The sequence below is a fragment of the Tigriopus californicus genome, chromosome 12 (genome assembly GCF_007210705.1).
Source record: "Tigriopus californicus strain San Diego chromosome 12, Tcal_SD_v2.1, whole genome shotgun sequence".
NCBI classification, from domain to species: domain Eukaryota; kingdom Metazoa; phylum Arthropoda; class Copepoda; order Harpacticoida; family Harpacticidae; genus Tigriopus; species Tigriopus californicus.
In genome coordinates this window covers 1,679,434-1,696,501 of record NC_081451.1, presented here as the reverse complement: position 1 = coordinate 1,696,501, position 17,068 = coordinate 1,679,434, and the positions used below count along the sequence as shown (strand labels likewise).

Below are 17,068 nucleotides of genomic sequence, written 5' to 3'. Positions count from 1 at the left end.
TGCAGTGATTATACATCGACAAGTCAATTGTTGGGCTTTCAATAATTCAGATCTAGAATTTGAGCCACTTGCATTGTTTCCCTCGAACCAGGATGGAAGGAAATCTGCCTCAAACCTGATCCTTCCTCGCTTGGGGAATGATTGCGAGTGCTGCTGCTCTGGTAACAGGGTCGGACACTCTTGGTTTCAGTTCGGAGAAATCTCAGGTGAATAACCTGATTTTCATCGGCAGCAAACGAATACAGACAGCATTACAGAGTCCGTGGTCAAACAGACCAGTCATGGAGACACGATCCTCTTCTCTTCAAATAGTTATTTTATTGCTTTTAAGTGTAAATAGTGCATACCCATCCCAGGAACTTTTCCCTTCATCGTTTTATTGTGGTGACGAGGAGTTGTACTGCCCTAAGTTGGTGGCCAATGGGGCATGTTTGGGGCTCTATCAAACGCCAGAGGGCGTTACTCAATTCGAACCTCAGCTGGCCATCCAGACAGTTTTGAAATGTCGACAGAGTTGCAAAGAGTATTGGGACATCCATCAAGACAAAGTGGAACCCACATACAGGAATCTATTCCATCAAATTGGTGGCACAAACAATGTGATCAAGGACTATTTTGGATTTGAGCACAACATCTGTGATCCAAGCCGACATCAAACATTTCACTCCAGGTACACTCTGTTGACCAGCTCTTTCAATGCTTGGACCAAGAACATGACTGGAGCAATACACAAGAACAGTGCATTCCGTCCCCAAAAGGCTAAAGTACCGCCCCAAATATATGCCATTGTCAAGGGATACCATGATGAGTTTAATGAAAACATCCCTGTTAGAGGTAATTAGTTCACCATATAGCTTAATCTTAAAAGTTAGGAACAATCCATATGGAAACAGTCATTTCCATTGGAAAACAGGTTAAGTGTATTAATAATGTTGATGGTCCCAAGTAAATGAACATTTTTGGTCCACTCAATAACTTCCCCCACTCAAGATCAGATCAATGCAAAAAAATGAAATCTTGTGCCTCTGTGATTCCATGACATTTGGTGATAGGTATTGGTTGGCTTTGTCAACGAAAAAGTGAATGCTTATTTACTTTATATAGTTAATAATTCAACTTGATTAGTCATTGATTCGCTACTTTTGACCAAGTGTGCTAATAATACCTCAATGATCTGGCATAATCTGCCATCAAGATGTGTCTGAATGGCAAACCTGAAAACAGGAACTTACTTTCACCCCGATCTAACATCAGCAAGTACCGTGTTCATTGGAAAACCAGTTCAAAAGATGCAATGTTGTCTGAGAGTGAGAAAAGTAAGAATTTTATAATGCCTTCAATCAGAAAATGCTAAACGGTGCCGGAGTGCCAAATGTTAGCGCAAAATCGTAGTAAAATATATTCGTTCTTAGTGCCTGAGTCTCTTTTAAAGCTTAATCATTAACTTTGAACACTTCACACCTCTAGCAGCTTTTTCGAGAATGACAAAATATCATCGTAAATTTCAAACCCGTTCTCAAAAAATGATAGAAATTAGAACCCTTCTTTTTACAAGACCCATCCATCATGTTTATAGAGAATTGTACCCACGGAACTTTTGATTGCTTGGAAATCAATTACACTGACGACGAGGAATGCCAAATCAAAGAGATCACCAAAATGAACATTCATCACCTCTCCGTGGAAGATCGGGCCATGATCGCCCTGATGCTGGAACCAGAATTGGAGAGATTGACAGGCAAAAACCTCACCCCGGCTTTGGTGTCTGGCATGCGACGATATCTCAACGACAGTTTTTTGTCCACTCACATTGACAACACGGGTAAGTATGATTCCTAGGCCAGATGTCAGTTGGTTTCGTTTCTTAATTCCAAATGGAGCCATATGTCATTGGCTTCCTTCGGTTTTGCTCTGGATTTCTACAAGTTACTGCGCCGTAGAAAACACGCGGTTCAAAGCTCATCAATAAACTGATTTCTTTGCAGGATTTAAAGACCAAAGAAAGTAATGAAAGAAAAGTACAGTCAAATGAAAACTTTTTTCACTTTTGAGAGTTTTCAATTGGTACATTACGCAATTGTCATCAGATTCACTTGCGGGTATTTATTTTACTGAACTTTATATTCATATAATAACTGATCCACCAACAAATTACAATTGGTGAATCCGGCTAGCCCTTGAATACGGGATTACCTACTGTTGGTGGCCTAATTTCGCCACCATGTAATTGTTTGAATTTTGCCGCGCGTTGCGGCGCTCGTATCGGTTCTTTGTGTCTACCAGTTATGCTTAAAGGTTTCATTCGAGAAGGCGGGAAGAGCTACAGCTCTACGTTGCTGTTATTGTTCAAAAAAGAGGTATATCGAATAATAAAATCCATGAAAATCGAAGCCATCGCTGAAGGGTCTAAGGTTGACGTGGGTTTGTTCCGGGCACAAGGTCCCGGCACACACATTAGTAGAGCTTAACCCTTTCCCGTCCCGGAAATTGGATCGAAAAATGGAACGCGGTGACAAATCGAGTGACGAGCACGTGGGGACCCCCAAAGATGCAAGAATGGAAGCGATGGATCTTGTAGACGAATCAAGGGAAAGAACTCGGACCATGACCATGGCCGGCAAGGGATACCGGAGGTCATTGATCAAACCCGAATTGGAACGAGCCGTCAAGGCGCTCAGGAGCCATGTATCTCTATGGGCAGAAGAGTTCATGAGTGGAGCAGTTTCGTTGTCTCAATTGACGGCTGCGATGTCTGCCCACATGGAGCTTCTCTCGGAGGTGCGAAGACTGAGTCAAGAATGTGTCGTTGTATCGGACGAAGTGGAAATTAAGGAGCTGTCATCCATGAAAGAAGCGGTGGATGAAGAATCGTCGAAATGGTTGAACTTGGCCCAGGACTACGCCCTCAATTTGGAAGAAAGGAGGAGCGAGGCGGGCAGTTTGTGCTCCAAGCAGTCCATTCGATCGTCAGCCTCAAGTCAACGACGACTTGAGATACGGATGAGTTTGGCCAAGAAGAAGGCTGAAGATGCACGGGCGGATGAGATCGCTAGAGTGAAACTGGCGATGGCCAACGAAGCGGCCCAGGCCGCGGCCAAGAAGCTGTCCATGAACGAGCAACTGCAAAAGCTAGAACGCCAGTGCGAAATTGAAGGATTAGAGGCTGAGGCTGCTGAATTGTTGGGTGAAGAAGATCGATGTAGCCCCGTAATCCAAGCCCTTCCCAAAGCCAATCAGGGCATGGTTGGAGCGCGCTCTTTTTCACCGGTCAGAAATGTACCCTTGGATCGGACGGCACATTGTCTGAATCCGGATGCGGTTTCATTTTCCGTGCCAGCACCTGCAATTCCCCAGAAGAGCGAGGCGTTCATGATGATCGAAATGATGAAGCGTCAAACGGCATTCAGCTCAAAGATCGATGTGTACCGTGGTGATCCTTTGAGCTTCCATCATTTCTGGAAGCAAGTAGAAGACGTCATTGAACGCAATCTTGAGGATCAAAGATCAAGGTTGAGTCGTCTTATGGAAGTGGTGGACGGGGATCCAAAGAGTCTCATTCGTGGCTGTGCTTTCCTAGGCGACGGAAAGTGTTATGAAGAAGCAAAGCGCTTACTGAAGAAAGCGTATGGAAACGAAGTAATGGTGGCCACCAAAGTGATTGATGGTTTAATGCATTGGCCCACCCTGAAGGATAATTGTGTCAAGTCTTATCGGGATTTTCATCATGCTCTCTTGCATGCTTCCTCCGTGGTTGATCGGTTCGAGTTGGACTCGCATCGAGTGATTCAAGTTTTGGTGAAGAAACTCTCGTACAGTGGTCGTAACGCCTTTAGGAGCGTCGTGATCAAGAGCAGGCGTGAGTCGAGTGAACAAGGCCCCTTTCGAGACCTAATCGGTGTAGTTGAAGAATTGCTGGAGAGAGCCCAAGACCCAGCCTATGGAGAGGAAGCCTTGAAGTCAGTAGCTTCGTCGGCCCCTTTTAAGCCCAACGTGGACCAAGCCTCAGAATCAAAGGTGGGACCGTTTCGGTCAAATAGAAAGGTTTCTGCATTCGTAACCTTGGCGGAACGCCGACCGAAATCAAGAGACGGGTGTTTGAATTGTGGACATGACCACGGCGTCGAAGAATGTCGGGCTTTCAACGCTCAAACCTTGGAGGAGAGGAAAGACGTGGTACAAAGAACAGGGGCGTGTTTTGGGTGCCTAAAAAGAGGTCACATTTCGCGTCGTTGCCTAGAGAGAAAGAAGTGCACCAAATGTGGAGGCATGCACCCAACTACCTTGCATAAGAACGTGGATCTGCCACCTCCAGAAGGATCCGAAGTGACTTCCCATGCTATGGATATCGGAAATGAGGTTGTTGCCATGAGCGTGGTGAGAGTCTGCATCAAGCATGAAAAACGTCCGGGAAAGATGGTTGAAGGCCTAGCCTTATTGGATACCCTTAGCTCTGGAACCTTTGTCGCCACAAGATTGTTGAGCGAACTGGGTCTTTCTGGACCCAAAACGAAGCTGAGGGTGGAAACCATCAATGGAGAGAACACAACAGATACCGAAGTGATATCTGGTTTGACGGTACAAACACCAGATGGGAAAGGAAGTTTGAGACTTGGAACCGCGTATGCTCGTGAAGCCATTCCTCTGAAGCTGAGTGAAGTGGCGACGCCAAATCTGATCAAGAAATGGAAGGCGTTTGATCCCATTTCTCAAGACATTGCGAGTTTAAACGTGAATCTTCCTGTGCTGCTGTTGATTGGCGTGGACAATCCTTTGGCCCTCCGGCCGCTCGAGGTCAAGATGGGCGATGAAACGAACCCTCAAGCCCCCTATGCCGTCAGAACTCGTTTGGGCTGGTCAATCATGGGCCCGTTAAAAGAAGGGCAGCCCGTGAGTCAAATTAGCTGCAGCCGAACCATAGCTATCCCCTCCAATATCGTGGGCAGGGAGGTTCTGAAGGACTTGGGAGTATCTGAGATGTTAGCTGGTCTTGCTGATATTGATTTTAGCACTCCCACTCACCCAGCAAGTTTGTTGAATCTAGTGGCCGACAAGCTTTCAATGGACGACTTGAAGTTCTTGGAGATCGTGAAGAACGGGACTAGATATGTGGATGGTCGTTATGAGGTCCCGTTGCCGTTCAAGAATCGTCCCTTCGTTATGGAACCTAGTCGCGAAATCGCCAAGAATCGACTCGTGTCCTTGAAAAGAAGGTTCGGGCGCGACTCGACCCTTGGAAACGATTATTTCAAATTTATGAACGATCTCCTCGAAAACGGGTACGCACGCCAAATCAGCAAGAAGAAATTGTTGTTGACCCAGGAAAGAAGTAACCACTACATACCTCATCACGGTGTCTACCACCCTCAAAAGAAGAAATTCAGAGTCGTGTTCAATTGTGCCAACAAAGTGGGTGGAGTTGCTATCAACGACGGCTTGTTAACGGGGCCCGACATGACAAATCAGTTGGTGGGCGTCCTTCATCGTTTCCGTTTGGGGCCAGTGGCCTTCATGGCTGACATACGAAAAATGTTTTACCAAGTCATGGTCCCTGAAGAGGATATGAATTACCTTCGTTTTTGGTGGTTCGAAGACAATGACGTGGATGGACGGATGGTGGAGTTTGAGATGACTAGACATCTCTTTGGAGGTCGAAGTTCGCCCGGCTGTTCCAATTACGCCTTAAAGCGGACTGCCATTGAGCATGGTTCAAGCTTTGCACCGGAAGCTGTTAAAACAATCCATCGCAATTTTTATGTCGATGACTGTCTGAAAAGCGTTCAGTCAGTCGAGGAGGCAATCAGGATCGCCAGAGACGTCTCCAGGTTGTGTCTCAAAGGTGGATTCGAGTTGACGAAGTTCGTATCCAACTCGCGTGATTTTCTCAACTCTGTACCAGAAGGCAATCGGAATCCAACTCTTCATCAAGTGAAGCTAGATTCGGACGAATTGCCCGTTGAACGAGCACTGGGCGTTTTATGGAATGTGCAAAATGACACTTTGGGGTTCTCGGTGTCAATATCGTCTTCCAACGTGACACGTCGAACCATTCTCTCGGTGATAGCGAGTATATATGACCCCATCGGGATGGCCGCGGCCGTTCTTCTCAAAGGCAGGCTAATCCTTCAAGAAGCTTGCTCTGCCAAAATCGGATGGGACGAAGTTTTACCTGACGGTGTTTGTGATGCTTGGAAGCTTTGGACTAATGATCTTACCAACCTTGTCAAACTCAGTGTTCCACGGTCCTTTGGACCCCCCGGGTTTGGAAAGGTGCGGGCCCGGGAGCTCCATTGTTTTTCGGACGGCTCCAGTGTTGGTTATGGTGCCGTCATATTTTTGCGACTTGAGGACGAAGACGGGCGAGTACAAGTGAGCTTTGTTGCTGGAAAGTCCCGAGTTGCGCCTCGCCAGGCCACAACTATTCCGCGCCTAGAGCTGGTTGGAGCCGTGTTGTCGGCTACTTTGGCCGGCCAAATTAAGAGTGAATTGGGTTTAGACGGTTTGAAGTGTTTTTATTGGACAGACAGTATGGTGGTCCTTGGTTAATTTTCAAATGAAGAGAAGCGCTTCCATCTTTTTGTGGCCAATAGAGTTGGCAAAATCAGAGAGCTCACCACCTCAGACTCGTGGCGATATATTGAGTCGTCTGAGAACCCGGCTGACGATGCGTCTCGCGGGCTAAATTGTCAAGATGTCGACTGTCGTCATCGATGGTTTTGTGGTCCTAGTTTCTTGTGGAAGCAGGACACTCCGTGGAAATCCCCACCCAGCCATGTGTATCGAATTGTGGAGGGGGATCCAGAAGTGAAAAGGACAAAAGTTGTACTAGCCATCATGGTACAAGGGAGTGGCCTCATTCAACTATTACTAGACCGTCACTCCTCATGGAATCGATTGAAGAGGTCACTGTGTGTTTGGATTGAGTTTGTTGACTTCTTAAAGAAGAAACAAAGACCGGATCCGTCAAGGAAAATCGAGCTCCTTGAACGAGCCGAGAGGATCCTGGTGCAATGGGAACAAGCACACAGTTTCCCAGAATGTAAGTCGGGGGCTGAACTGCCGACTAATGGGAGAAGACGAGTGTTTGTTACAAAGACTAGTCCATTGTCCAAGTCGTCCCCTTTCCTAGATGAGAGCGGGGTGCTCCGAGTTGGAGGCCGATTGAACAAGCTTGTGGATGAAGATGTCAATCCAAGAATCCTCCCAAAGAAGAGTCGGCTGACAGAATTAGTTGTGATGGCCCACCATCAAGAAGTGGCCCACGGTGGGCGTGGAACGACAATAAACTCTGTGCGTCAAAGTGGTTTTTGGGTCATTGGAATAAACTCTGTGGTGCGAGGTCTTATTTCCCGCTGTGTAAGATGCAAATACTTGCGCGGCCGCTCTGAGCAACCGCTTATGGCTGACCTGCCGTTGGACCGCCTACAAGTTGCGCCCCCATTCACCTTCGTCGGAGCCGATTTCTTTGGCCCATTCCTAATCAGAAATAAGCGCAAAGACGAGAAGAGGTATGGTGTCATCTTCTCGTGCTTAGGATCCCGAGCCATCCACATCGAAGTGGCTCAAACAATGGACACCTCTTCGTTCATTGCCTGTTTGAGGCGAATGATTTCTCGGCGTGGACCTATCCGCTTATTACGGTCCGATAACGGTTTGAATTTCGTGGGTGCCGAGCGGGAATTAAAGGAGGCCTTAGAGGAAATGGACAAAGGGAAATTAGCGACCTTCCTGCATGAGCGTGGTGCCGACTACGAAGGTCAAAGGCGAAACCCACCTGCCGCTTCTAACTTTGGCGGGGTATGGGAGCGCCAAATTAGATCGATACGCACCATCCTTTCGTCTCTAATGCGGGATCACGGCCATGTTCTGAACGATGAGACTTTCCATACCCTCATGTGCGAAGTGGAAAGTATCGTCAACTCACGCCCACTCACCGTGGATTGTCTTAGCGATCCCAAAAGTCCGTTACCCCTTTCCCCAGCCATAATTCTCACCCAAAAATCCAAGGTCTCGCTTCCTCCCCCTGGCACCTTCGTCAAGAACGATGTCTACTGCCGGAGACAGTGGAGGCGAACGCAGTATCTGGCCGAACAATTTTGGACTCGTTTTCGGCATGAGTATTTGGAGTCGCTTCAGCCACGAGCCAAGTGGTTGAGCGAGAGAAGGAACCTAGCGAAAGGAGATATTGTTCTGATCAAAGAAGACAACCCAATGCGGAATGATTGGCGGATGGCTATAGTGGAAGACACATTCCCAGACGGGGAAGGCGTGGTGCGTAGTGTGCGAGCCAGAGTGGGAGATCGCAATACAGATCGAAACAAGCCTCCACAGGAAGACCAACCCATTTACCATCGTCCGTCCAACAAGTTAGTTTTGCTCCTGCCTGTGTCCGAATTGAAGAGTGGTGAAGTCCCCGACGTGGGAGCCAAGGATATTCTGCGTTTGGGGTCGGAAAATTAGGAGGATGGGGCCCGAATTGGATGATCGCGTGTGCCAGACCCCAGTCGTTGTCTGGAGGGAGCCAGATGTTGGTGGCCTAATTTCGCCACCATGTAATTGTTTGAATTTTGCCGCGCGTTGCGGCGCTCGTATCGGTTCTTTGTGTCTACCAGTTATGCTTAAATGTTTCATTCGAGAAGGCGGGAAGAGCTACAGCTCTACTTTGCTGTTATTGTTCAAAAAAGAGGTATATCGAATAATAAAATCCATGAAAATCGAAGCCATCGCTGAAGGGTCTAAGGTTGACGTGGGTTTGTTCCGGGCACAAGGTCCCGGCACACACACCTACGAATATTTGAGGGAAGCAAATTGAACAATGAAGGAGCCCGAGAAAAAAGAGAGTTGGACTTCATTGTTTTAACTAGTCTGGATTCTCAGCGGCTTGAAGGTGCTCTCAAAACGAACGTTAAACCTCTACGGTCACGACAATCCTGGGTTGGGACAAAGCTCATGAATGCTTTTGAAAACTCAAAATATCAGATGCTCTTCGTACCTTCTCTGAATACTGTACAGTCCCAACCTTCCAAGCCTCTACCTATATGATAGCTCTCCCATAGCTTCATTGTCCCTGGTATAAATGTTTGAATGAGTTATTAGAGGTTCGACGTTTGATGCCACGATTTTGGCACAAAAAGCACGACATTTCTGGAACATAGTGTTCAAAGATTTTTGGTTATCGCCCCCAAAACCAAGAAAAAGAATATTGGCTTCAAAATTGTAAAAATACGACCTTGACTACAATGCTCAATAAATTATAGCTCAGATTAAAAACTGTCATGCCTCAAAACATGTTATCGACAACAGATTATCAAACCTATTTGGTGAAATTAGGGAGCATACGTGGTTGAAAAGTTAGGATGTGTTATATTTAATCTTTACCGAGCTGCATGGGATTTAATGAGTTTTCTTATAAGTTTTAATTTGAAAATACCCCTACAAAAAGTGCGGATTATTTTCAATATCACAAAAATATCATTGTTTTGTCACAATCTCAAAAACACTGAACACGTTATAAAACTTAAACCACGCTAAAAGTGTATTTTTTTTAGAATATGCTCTGCAAATTTCAAAAGTACACTTCGCGTCGTTTTGTTTGTTTGCCAAGGACACAGATGGCAGTTCTCTCATTTGGTCTACAGTACAATCTGATGATGGAATGGAAATAACCCACAATTGGGACACCTGTTATCACAACCATCATCGATTTTTGCCTCACCCTCGGAATTAAAAAACAAGTTCGCCCAGTGAAGATGGCCAAGCAGGCACTCATGTTGTAGTTTAATTGCTACAAAGAAGCCTGGACTTGACTAGTCCGGGATCAAACCGTAGGTAGCAAACTGGAAAGCAGAACTTAGGTATACATTCTCATTAATTCTGAAAAGATAATCACGACAGGCAATGTTTTTGATTTAGTCTTTTTCTGAAGACTGAATAAAAATTATATCCATTGATTATATTGAAAACTTTAATGATTGTTTGGCTAGTTGTACTTTGGATGGATCGATAATATATTTTCAAAAACATCATGTTTAGAGAACTAGATATAAGTAATGGTAAACAACATTTTAAGCTACTTTGAAATCATGCAAGAGAAAGAAAAATAATCTTTCACTTTTGTGACTTTAAAAATCGTTATTCATTGTTAGGGCTTAGTTCAGATAAAATTGGGACATTTTGGCGTTAAAAACCGATTAATAAACATGCTTTGTCATTTTTGTGAGGTTATTAAAAAAATAGTGATGGGATCAAGGTTGCGAGAAATCTTGGAAAGTACAAGCGCTTTTTCATTACAACGTGAAAAGCTAGGTTTGGGCAAAGACGCAACCCTGGTTTGATAGAAAAAAAAACCAAGGTTTCATTATGAGGCTAATGAACTGTTTTTCCCATATGCCACTAGTGAATTCATATCCCATTGAAAATGTAAATTGACAACCCCAGCGGTGANGACTTGATTAGTCCGGGATCAAACCATAGGTAGCAAACTGGAAAGCAGAACTTAGTTATACATTCTCATTAATTCTGAAAAGATAGTCACGACAGGCAATGTTTTTTATTTAGTCTTTTTCTGAAGACTGAATAAATATTATATCCATTGATTATATTGAAAACTTTAATGATTGTTTGGCTAGTTGTACTTTGGATGGCTCCATAATATATTTTCAAAAAGTACATGTTCAGCGAACTAGATATAAGTAATGGTAAACAACATTTTAAGCTTCTTTGAAATCATGACAGAGAAAGAAATATAATCTTTCACTTTTGTGACTTTAAAAATCGTTATTCATTGTTAGGGCTTAGTTCAGATAAAATCGGGACATTTTGGCGTTAAAACCGATTAATAAACATGCTTTGTCATTTTTATGAGGTTATTAAAAAAATAGTGATGGGATCAAGGTTGCGAGAAATCTTGGAAAGTACAAGCGCTTTTTCATTATAACGTGAAAAGCTAGGTTTGGGCAAAGACGCAACCCTGGTTTGATAGAAAAAAAACCAAGGTTTCATTATGAGGCTAATGAACTGTTTTTCCCATATGCCACTAGTGAATTCATATCCCATTGAAAATGTAAATTGACAACCCCAGCGGTGACCTCCTGTGAATATGTACGTGTTTGATCCCATCACTGTAAAAATCTGCGGTGATATCAAATGCTAAATTTCAGGAGTATATGATATGGGAATTGTAATGCAACTTGGACAAGATCTGGATGAACCTTGGCCGTTGATCCTCCATGATTCAGACGGTAGCCGTATGGACGTGTATTTAGAAGAAGGAGAAATGGTGCTCTTCGAAAAGACCAGGTAGACTACCTCATAAGCTTTACATTGAACTTTATTGAACGTCTTTCATCTCCTTTCAGGGTACCACATGGCCGAAATAAACGAATGCGAGGTCGATACTTCGACATCATGACAGTGAACTACATCATGGAGTGAATGATTCATTCCCCACACAATTTAAATATACTGTTCAGGATGGCAATAATAATTCACGTCGCTCGAAAAACACACAGATTTGAAAGTATCCTTACCAGTTGAGTTCAAAATATAGAATGAAGACTAGTTCGAAACTTCCGCCATAACTCCCGGCTGTAAAACAAAAGAATTGCATCGTACTTGATATGTTGCATATTGGACCAGGGCAAGTTTCAATCCTCTCAGAAGCTAGCTCATGTTGTTCCGATATTTTCAAAGGAGGAGATTAGTTGCTCCCCAGTAATTATAGTAAGGACGTTACACGAAGTTTCTAAACCGAGTACATAAGCACATACATTGTGAGCATCCAGAAAGTCAGTGTTGCCATTTTGTATTTTAAGTTCTGAAAGAGGAAAAATAAGTCAAAGAGGACTTTTTTCTAATCTAATCTAATCCCCTATTAAAGAGCTAAGAAGCCTAAAAAGAGCAGGTAACTTCCAAAATCTTACGATGACGTCGTCTTCCTCTTCTGCTTCAATGTCCGAACTGGGCGATTTCTCTCACTTCGCATATTGCAAAGGTGTTTGAGAAGATCATTAAGTTGGAACTTGTTGAGTTTCTTGATATCCATGAAGTCCTTCCTCCTAGCCAGCATGGGTTCCAAACACATTTTAGCACGGTTACCCAACCGTTTGAGCATTTAGAGCAGGTCGTTGTGGAACTGGAAAGATACGAGTCAGTTGATGTTGTTTATCTTGATTTGGCCAAGGCCTTTGATAAAGTAGATCATGGCCTTTTGTTAAATAGACTTCATGACATTGGGATCCAAGACAAGGTTCTCAATTGGATGAGAAGCTTCATTCAGGATAGGAAGTAAAATGGTTAAGGTTGAGGGATCCCTTAGTGACATGGATGACGTCAAGTCGGGTGTTCCCTTAGGGATCAATTTTGGGTCCTCTCCTTTTCATCAATGTCGTTTTTGGTGTGGTTCTGGCATAACAGCAGTTATTTAGTATTTGGTAAAATTTGGTAGTGGTAAATAAGCTAGACGGAAAATTGAACTTATTGATCTCGAAAACTATATTTACGTTACTTCATTGATTTCAGACCTATTTGTTTTCCGGATTTTTTTGTCAATTCTTCTATTTGCCAATACACATATGAACAAATTTGTTTCAAAGTGTTTTCAGTTATTTAGTATTTGGTAAAATTTGGTAGTGATAAATAAGCTAGACAGAAAATTGAACTTATTGATCTCGAATACTATATTTACGTTACTTCATTGATTTCAGACCTATTGTTTTCCGGATTTTTTTGTCAATTCTTCTATTTGCCAATAAATATAAGAACAAATTTGTTTCAAAGTGTTTTCAGTTATTTAGTATTTGGTAAAATTTGGTAGTGATAAATAAGCTAGACGGAAAATTGAACTTATTGATCTCGAAAACTATATTTACGTTACTTCATTGATTTCAGACCTACTATTTTTCCGGATTTTTTTGTCAATTCTTCTATTTGCCAATAAATATAAGAACAAATTTGTTTCAAAGTGTTTTCAGTTATTTAGTATTTGGTAAAATTTGGTAGTGATAAATAAGCTAGACGGAAAATTGAACTTATTGATCTCGAAAACTATATTTACGTTACTTCATTGATTTCAGACCTACTATTTTTCCGGATTTTTTTGTCAATTCTTCTATTTGCCAATAAATATAAGAACAAATTTGTTTCAAATTGTTTTCTTTAGAACAATTGGCATACCATTCGAGCAAAAATTGAATGCTCTTGTGAACAGCTAGAAGGAGGGTGGTCAAACTTGAAAGAAATCCCTCTTTTTTATTGTTGTGAACCTTTCAATTTCAAGAGCCACAATATTAGTATGCGGACTCCGAAAAAAAGCTTTTATTATGAGAGAAGACCATATAAATTTTGCACCGTTTTCAGATACTGTTCAAATGCTGAACAATAATTGGAACCATCTTACTCGATAGGTTTTGGGGTTATATTCCGGTAGTGGTTACGAGGTCGGCGTAGCATTTAAAGTCATAATCTTGGAATGTATCTCGCCCACCATTGTTAAGGGGTTCCCTCTCCCTGTTCTCTTCACGTACTTAAAAAATTATCTCAAGTGCTCCATAGCAAGATCAAATGATATGTGGATTGTCTAGGAACTTGGCCCAGATTTTTTTAATCTTGGCCTTTGATCCTCCGGGAATGGCCACCTTCCTAGAAGAAATAGAAATGATGATCTTGGACAAGACCAGACAAGTACCACAATATTCCAATGCAAGCTCGATGTTTCTTCTTTGACATTGTGGCAGTTAACTGATCACTACTGTACATCTTTGGGCGAATACATATTGACGAGAGAACACTACAATGATCTCCTTGCTTATCTAATTCAATTTATCCATTTCCAGTACAGTAATTCATTTATTCGATAATATCACGAGCAGTTGAGTTCATTAGTGTATGTGTGACCAAAGTCAAGTTAATGTAGAATAGTGGACCATATCTGAGACAGCGTTAATTGAATGAGGGATCCATAACAATGCTGATTGGGATCAGCGAATATGGAATGAATCAGAGATGCCTGACAAGAATAGACACAAGCAAGGCCGTTGGCAATTCTGGATTAGGTTTCGCGAGTCCCACGCAACCAACTTCGCCATTGACATCACCAAACCTAGTCAAAATCAACCCATCGAAACCTGAAGCCAATGGATCTGAGCTATGTCAGCGCAACTTTTGCACATAAACGGTGGCTTCAACGGCTTCATGGTCCGAGAAGCTGATGGCATGATCCTTTTGCAGAAAGAACTTGAAGAAAGGCATCTCGTACAGATTGGTCCACACGTTCACGGCACTCTCGTCACGAGCATGGTAAAAGATGTAGTCGTATATGATGGGCAAAAACGTATTGGAGAAGGTGTTCTTTGTGTTGCCATACGTAGCGTATTGAGGGTTCAGCCAAGTCAACAGTTTGTAAAAGAACTCCTCAATGCTGTTCTTCATATAGCCGCGGATGATGCCATACGGCTCACCTGTAAAATAAGGAGCACATGAAATGGTTTTAGTCCTTTGCAAGTAAACGCCCCTTTGTTTTTGCCAGCAAATTTCCAGGAGTTTCATTAAATTTCCAACTCCTTTAAAAGTTTACGGATTTTGTAACCGATGTCTTTCAACGTCAAAATTGCCATGTGTGACTGACAAAAAGCATATCAAGAATTTGTTCTGGAGCAATAATACACTTACAAGTTGGTATTAGTTGATCTGAGAAGACCCTGAATGGTTTTTTTTTCAAAATAGTTTAGGCAGAATAATGTTTACTAAACCAAAAAATGGGACATGTAAATAAAAAGTGAGATCAATCATTCAGTTGGCATCGGGAAGTTATTTTACCATGAAAATTAAATTCATCAAAAAAATCAAATTATTAAAAATTTCTGGATAGGCAAAATACTTTTCGCATGCAAGTTTTTGTTCCAAAACATATTATCTAGAGCCATAAGAAAATTGGACGAAATTTCGATCAAAAAGTAGTAACTAGTTCGTGTTAGAGCCAAGAAGCGAATCAGCGCCACCGAGTAGGTTCATACACATTTTGTCAGTAATGATTTCGTTACCTTTTTTTTTTGGTTTGTTTTTGAACGGGCTTTTCTAACCGCCCAGGGAATGTAATCCCCAGTACCATTAAAATGAAAGGTTACAGTTCGTCTTTTTGTCCCCTTTCAATCTTTTTATGAGATTTGGTCTACCAACGTATTTGAGTTGGAAGACCGAGCTCCTCCTTGAATGTAGCGTTAATCTGGAATGCCACTGAAAAATGTGTCTAGGCTGAAAGTTAAAGGTAAACAAATACAGTTTTTTTACTTTAGTCAAGTTGTTGATTAAAACTAGTACTTCCTCAATTTTGTCGCCACACTAAGTAGGGGGGGTAAACTTTGTCGTGACAAATTATGGTCAAGGCCAAAAGGCACATCCCGGATTTTACTCTAAGTTTTAAAAATAATGTATATGTTCTTGAATGAAGATAAAACTTAATTTTAATTAGTGTAAGATACAACAATCCGAGCATCACCACCGATTTCAGGGCTCCGGCGCAATCCCGGGACGACATTTTCGGGCGTCTTCCGAATTTCCGGGGTTTTCGCGAAGTTTTAAAAAGGTTTCTGGTATCGGATTTATTACTGGACAACTAATAACTGTATGAGGACACTTATCACTCGCATTTTTGATCTAATCTGATACAAAAAGGAAATTCTTTATTCCAATTGTTTTACGTTGATTTGTCATCCCTCAGGGCATAGGGAAATTCTTTGTGTTAAATCTATTTCATTAGTACATTATCTTTTTCTTTACCGACTAATATTCCCCTATCTTTTCGGCAACAAATCAAGATAGAAATTTAAAAATGTCCGGGGCAGAGCCGGACATTTCGTAATTTCAGGCCCGGCCAGCTTAGAAAGTATAAGTCAGTCTCAACCCGCCCATCATGGATCATCTTACCTTGGGTTTTGTTGGGTCCAGCATTGAAGTCACCCCCCAAAAGGACCACATCGGCCGTGGCCTTTTTCACATAGTTATCCATGAGCTCTTGGACCTGTCGCACCCGATAGTAGCTGTTATTATAGCCGTGACTCGGGTCCGGATCGGCCGCCGTGTGCGTCACAAACAAGTCCACGCTCAAGCCCTTTAAAGGTTGGATCCGTACCCGCCCCACGCCTTTGCGGGCCAGCCACTCGCCATCAATCCAAGCCTTTAAAGGGTCGCCGTGGTAGGTGTAGGAGTTGAACTCCGTCTCCAGGAGAGGAAAGCGTGAGATGACCGACAGCCCGGAGCAGAACTCGGGACCGGCGTGCCCATCGCACGTGGACAGAGCCAGCTGGCGAAACAAGGTCATGTGGTAGCCGGCCGGCAAGCTGGCGCGAATCGTTTCATAATCCGGCTCCATCCAGAGCTCTTCCAATAAATAAATATCTCGTTCGCCTTTGGCAATTTCGTGCCCAATGGCTTGCATGCGCTCCTCTTTGAACTGTGAGCCCAAAGATTTGGGCATGCCCCACGTGTTCAGGGTCATCATTTTTAAGCCGATGCAGTCCGCGGAATTGCATTTGAAATACAGGTAATAGATGGCCAGTGCATGTCCCAAGAGGATCAAGCTCAGAACGAGAAGGATCCCCACGCACCAACGGTAAGTGAAACACCATGAGCGGCAACGGGTCACACGCGATTCCGGACCCTCGTCCGGAATCAAACGCCCCCGGTCGTCAGACACGCCTATCTCGGGAAACGTCTCCATGGCAGGAGGAGGAGGGAATCACGATCACAATTTGAAATAATAATAATAATAGTAATAGTAACAGGATTCAATCCTCAAGGTCAGGGTTTAGGGGAGCACAAAGACAACGAACTGACAATAGATGATGATGAATAAGGTGAGTCCAGGATTGCCCTATGGACTTTGAGCAGGTCAGTTTGAAGACGCTGTCATAAATGTCATAAGTAACGGGTAGAATAATGGGTTTTGAGAATGAAGTACAGGACAGTCATGGTCTTCATGTTGCTTGATCAAGGCTATTTCTCCTTTGCTGTCTTTGTTTTCTGACGAAAATTTCTTATCAACCCCTCTATTCCAGGGTTAACTACTGTAATTTAG

The 17,068-nt window shown here is 43.0% G+C and overlaps 2 protein-coding genes across 3 annotated transcripts; one reads left to right on the top strand and one right to left on the bottom strand.

Annotated features, from left to right (window-relative positions):
• Positions 1-11,535, top strand: LOC131892112 (uncharacterized). 2 transcript variants are annotated; one of them, XM_059241867.1, is made up of 4 exons: positions 1-834; positions 1,577-1,822; positions 11,157-11,295; positions 11,355-11,535. In XM_059241867.1, the coding sequence occupies exons 1-4, from the start codon at positions 138-140 to the stop codon at positions 11,428-11,430; spliced, it is 1,158 nt and encodes a 385-aa protein (XP_059097850.1). In that variant the 5' UTR covers positions 1-137; the 3' UTR covers positions 11,431-11,535. The 2 variants fall into 2 exon arrangements, with proteins under 2 accessions (XP_059097850.1, XP_059097851.1); XM_059241868.1 differs by lacking the exon at positions 1-834 and adding an exon at positions 1,233-1,316 and having other exon boundaries at positions 11,355-11,534.
• A 2,287-nt stretch (positions 11,536-13,822) lies between these two features.
• LOC131891962 (uncharacterized) lies at positions 13,823-16,849 on the bottom strand. The gene is made up of 2 exons (XM_059241668.1): positions 15,919-16,849; positions 13,823-14,453 (listed from the first exon to the last, which is right to left on the bottom strand). The coding sequence occupies exons 1-2, from the start codon at positions 16,709-16,711 to the stop codon at positions 14,146-14,148; spliced, it is 1,101 nt and encodes a 366-aa protein (XP_059097651.1). The 5' UTR covers positions 16,712-16,849; the 3' UTR covers positions 13,823-14,145.
• Positions 16,850-17,068: the final 219 nt, after the last annotated feature.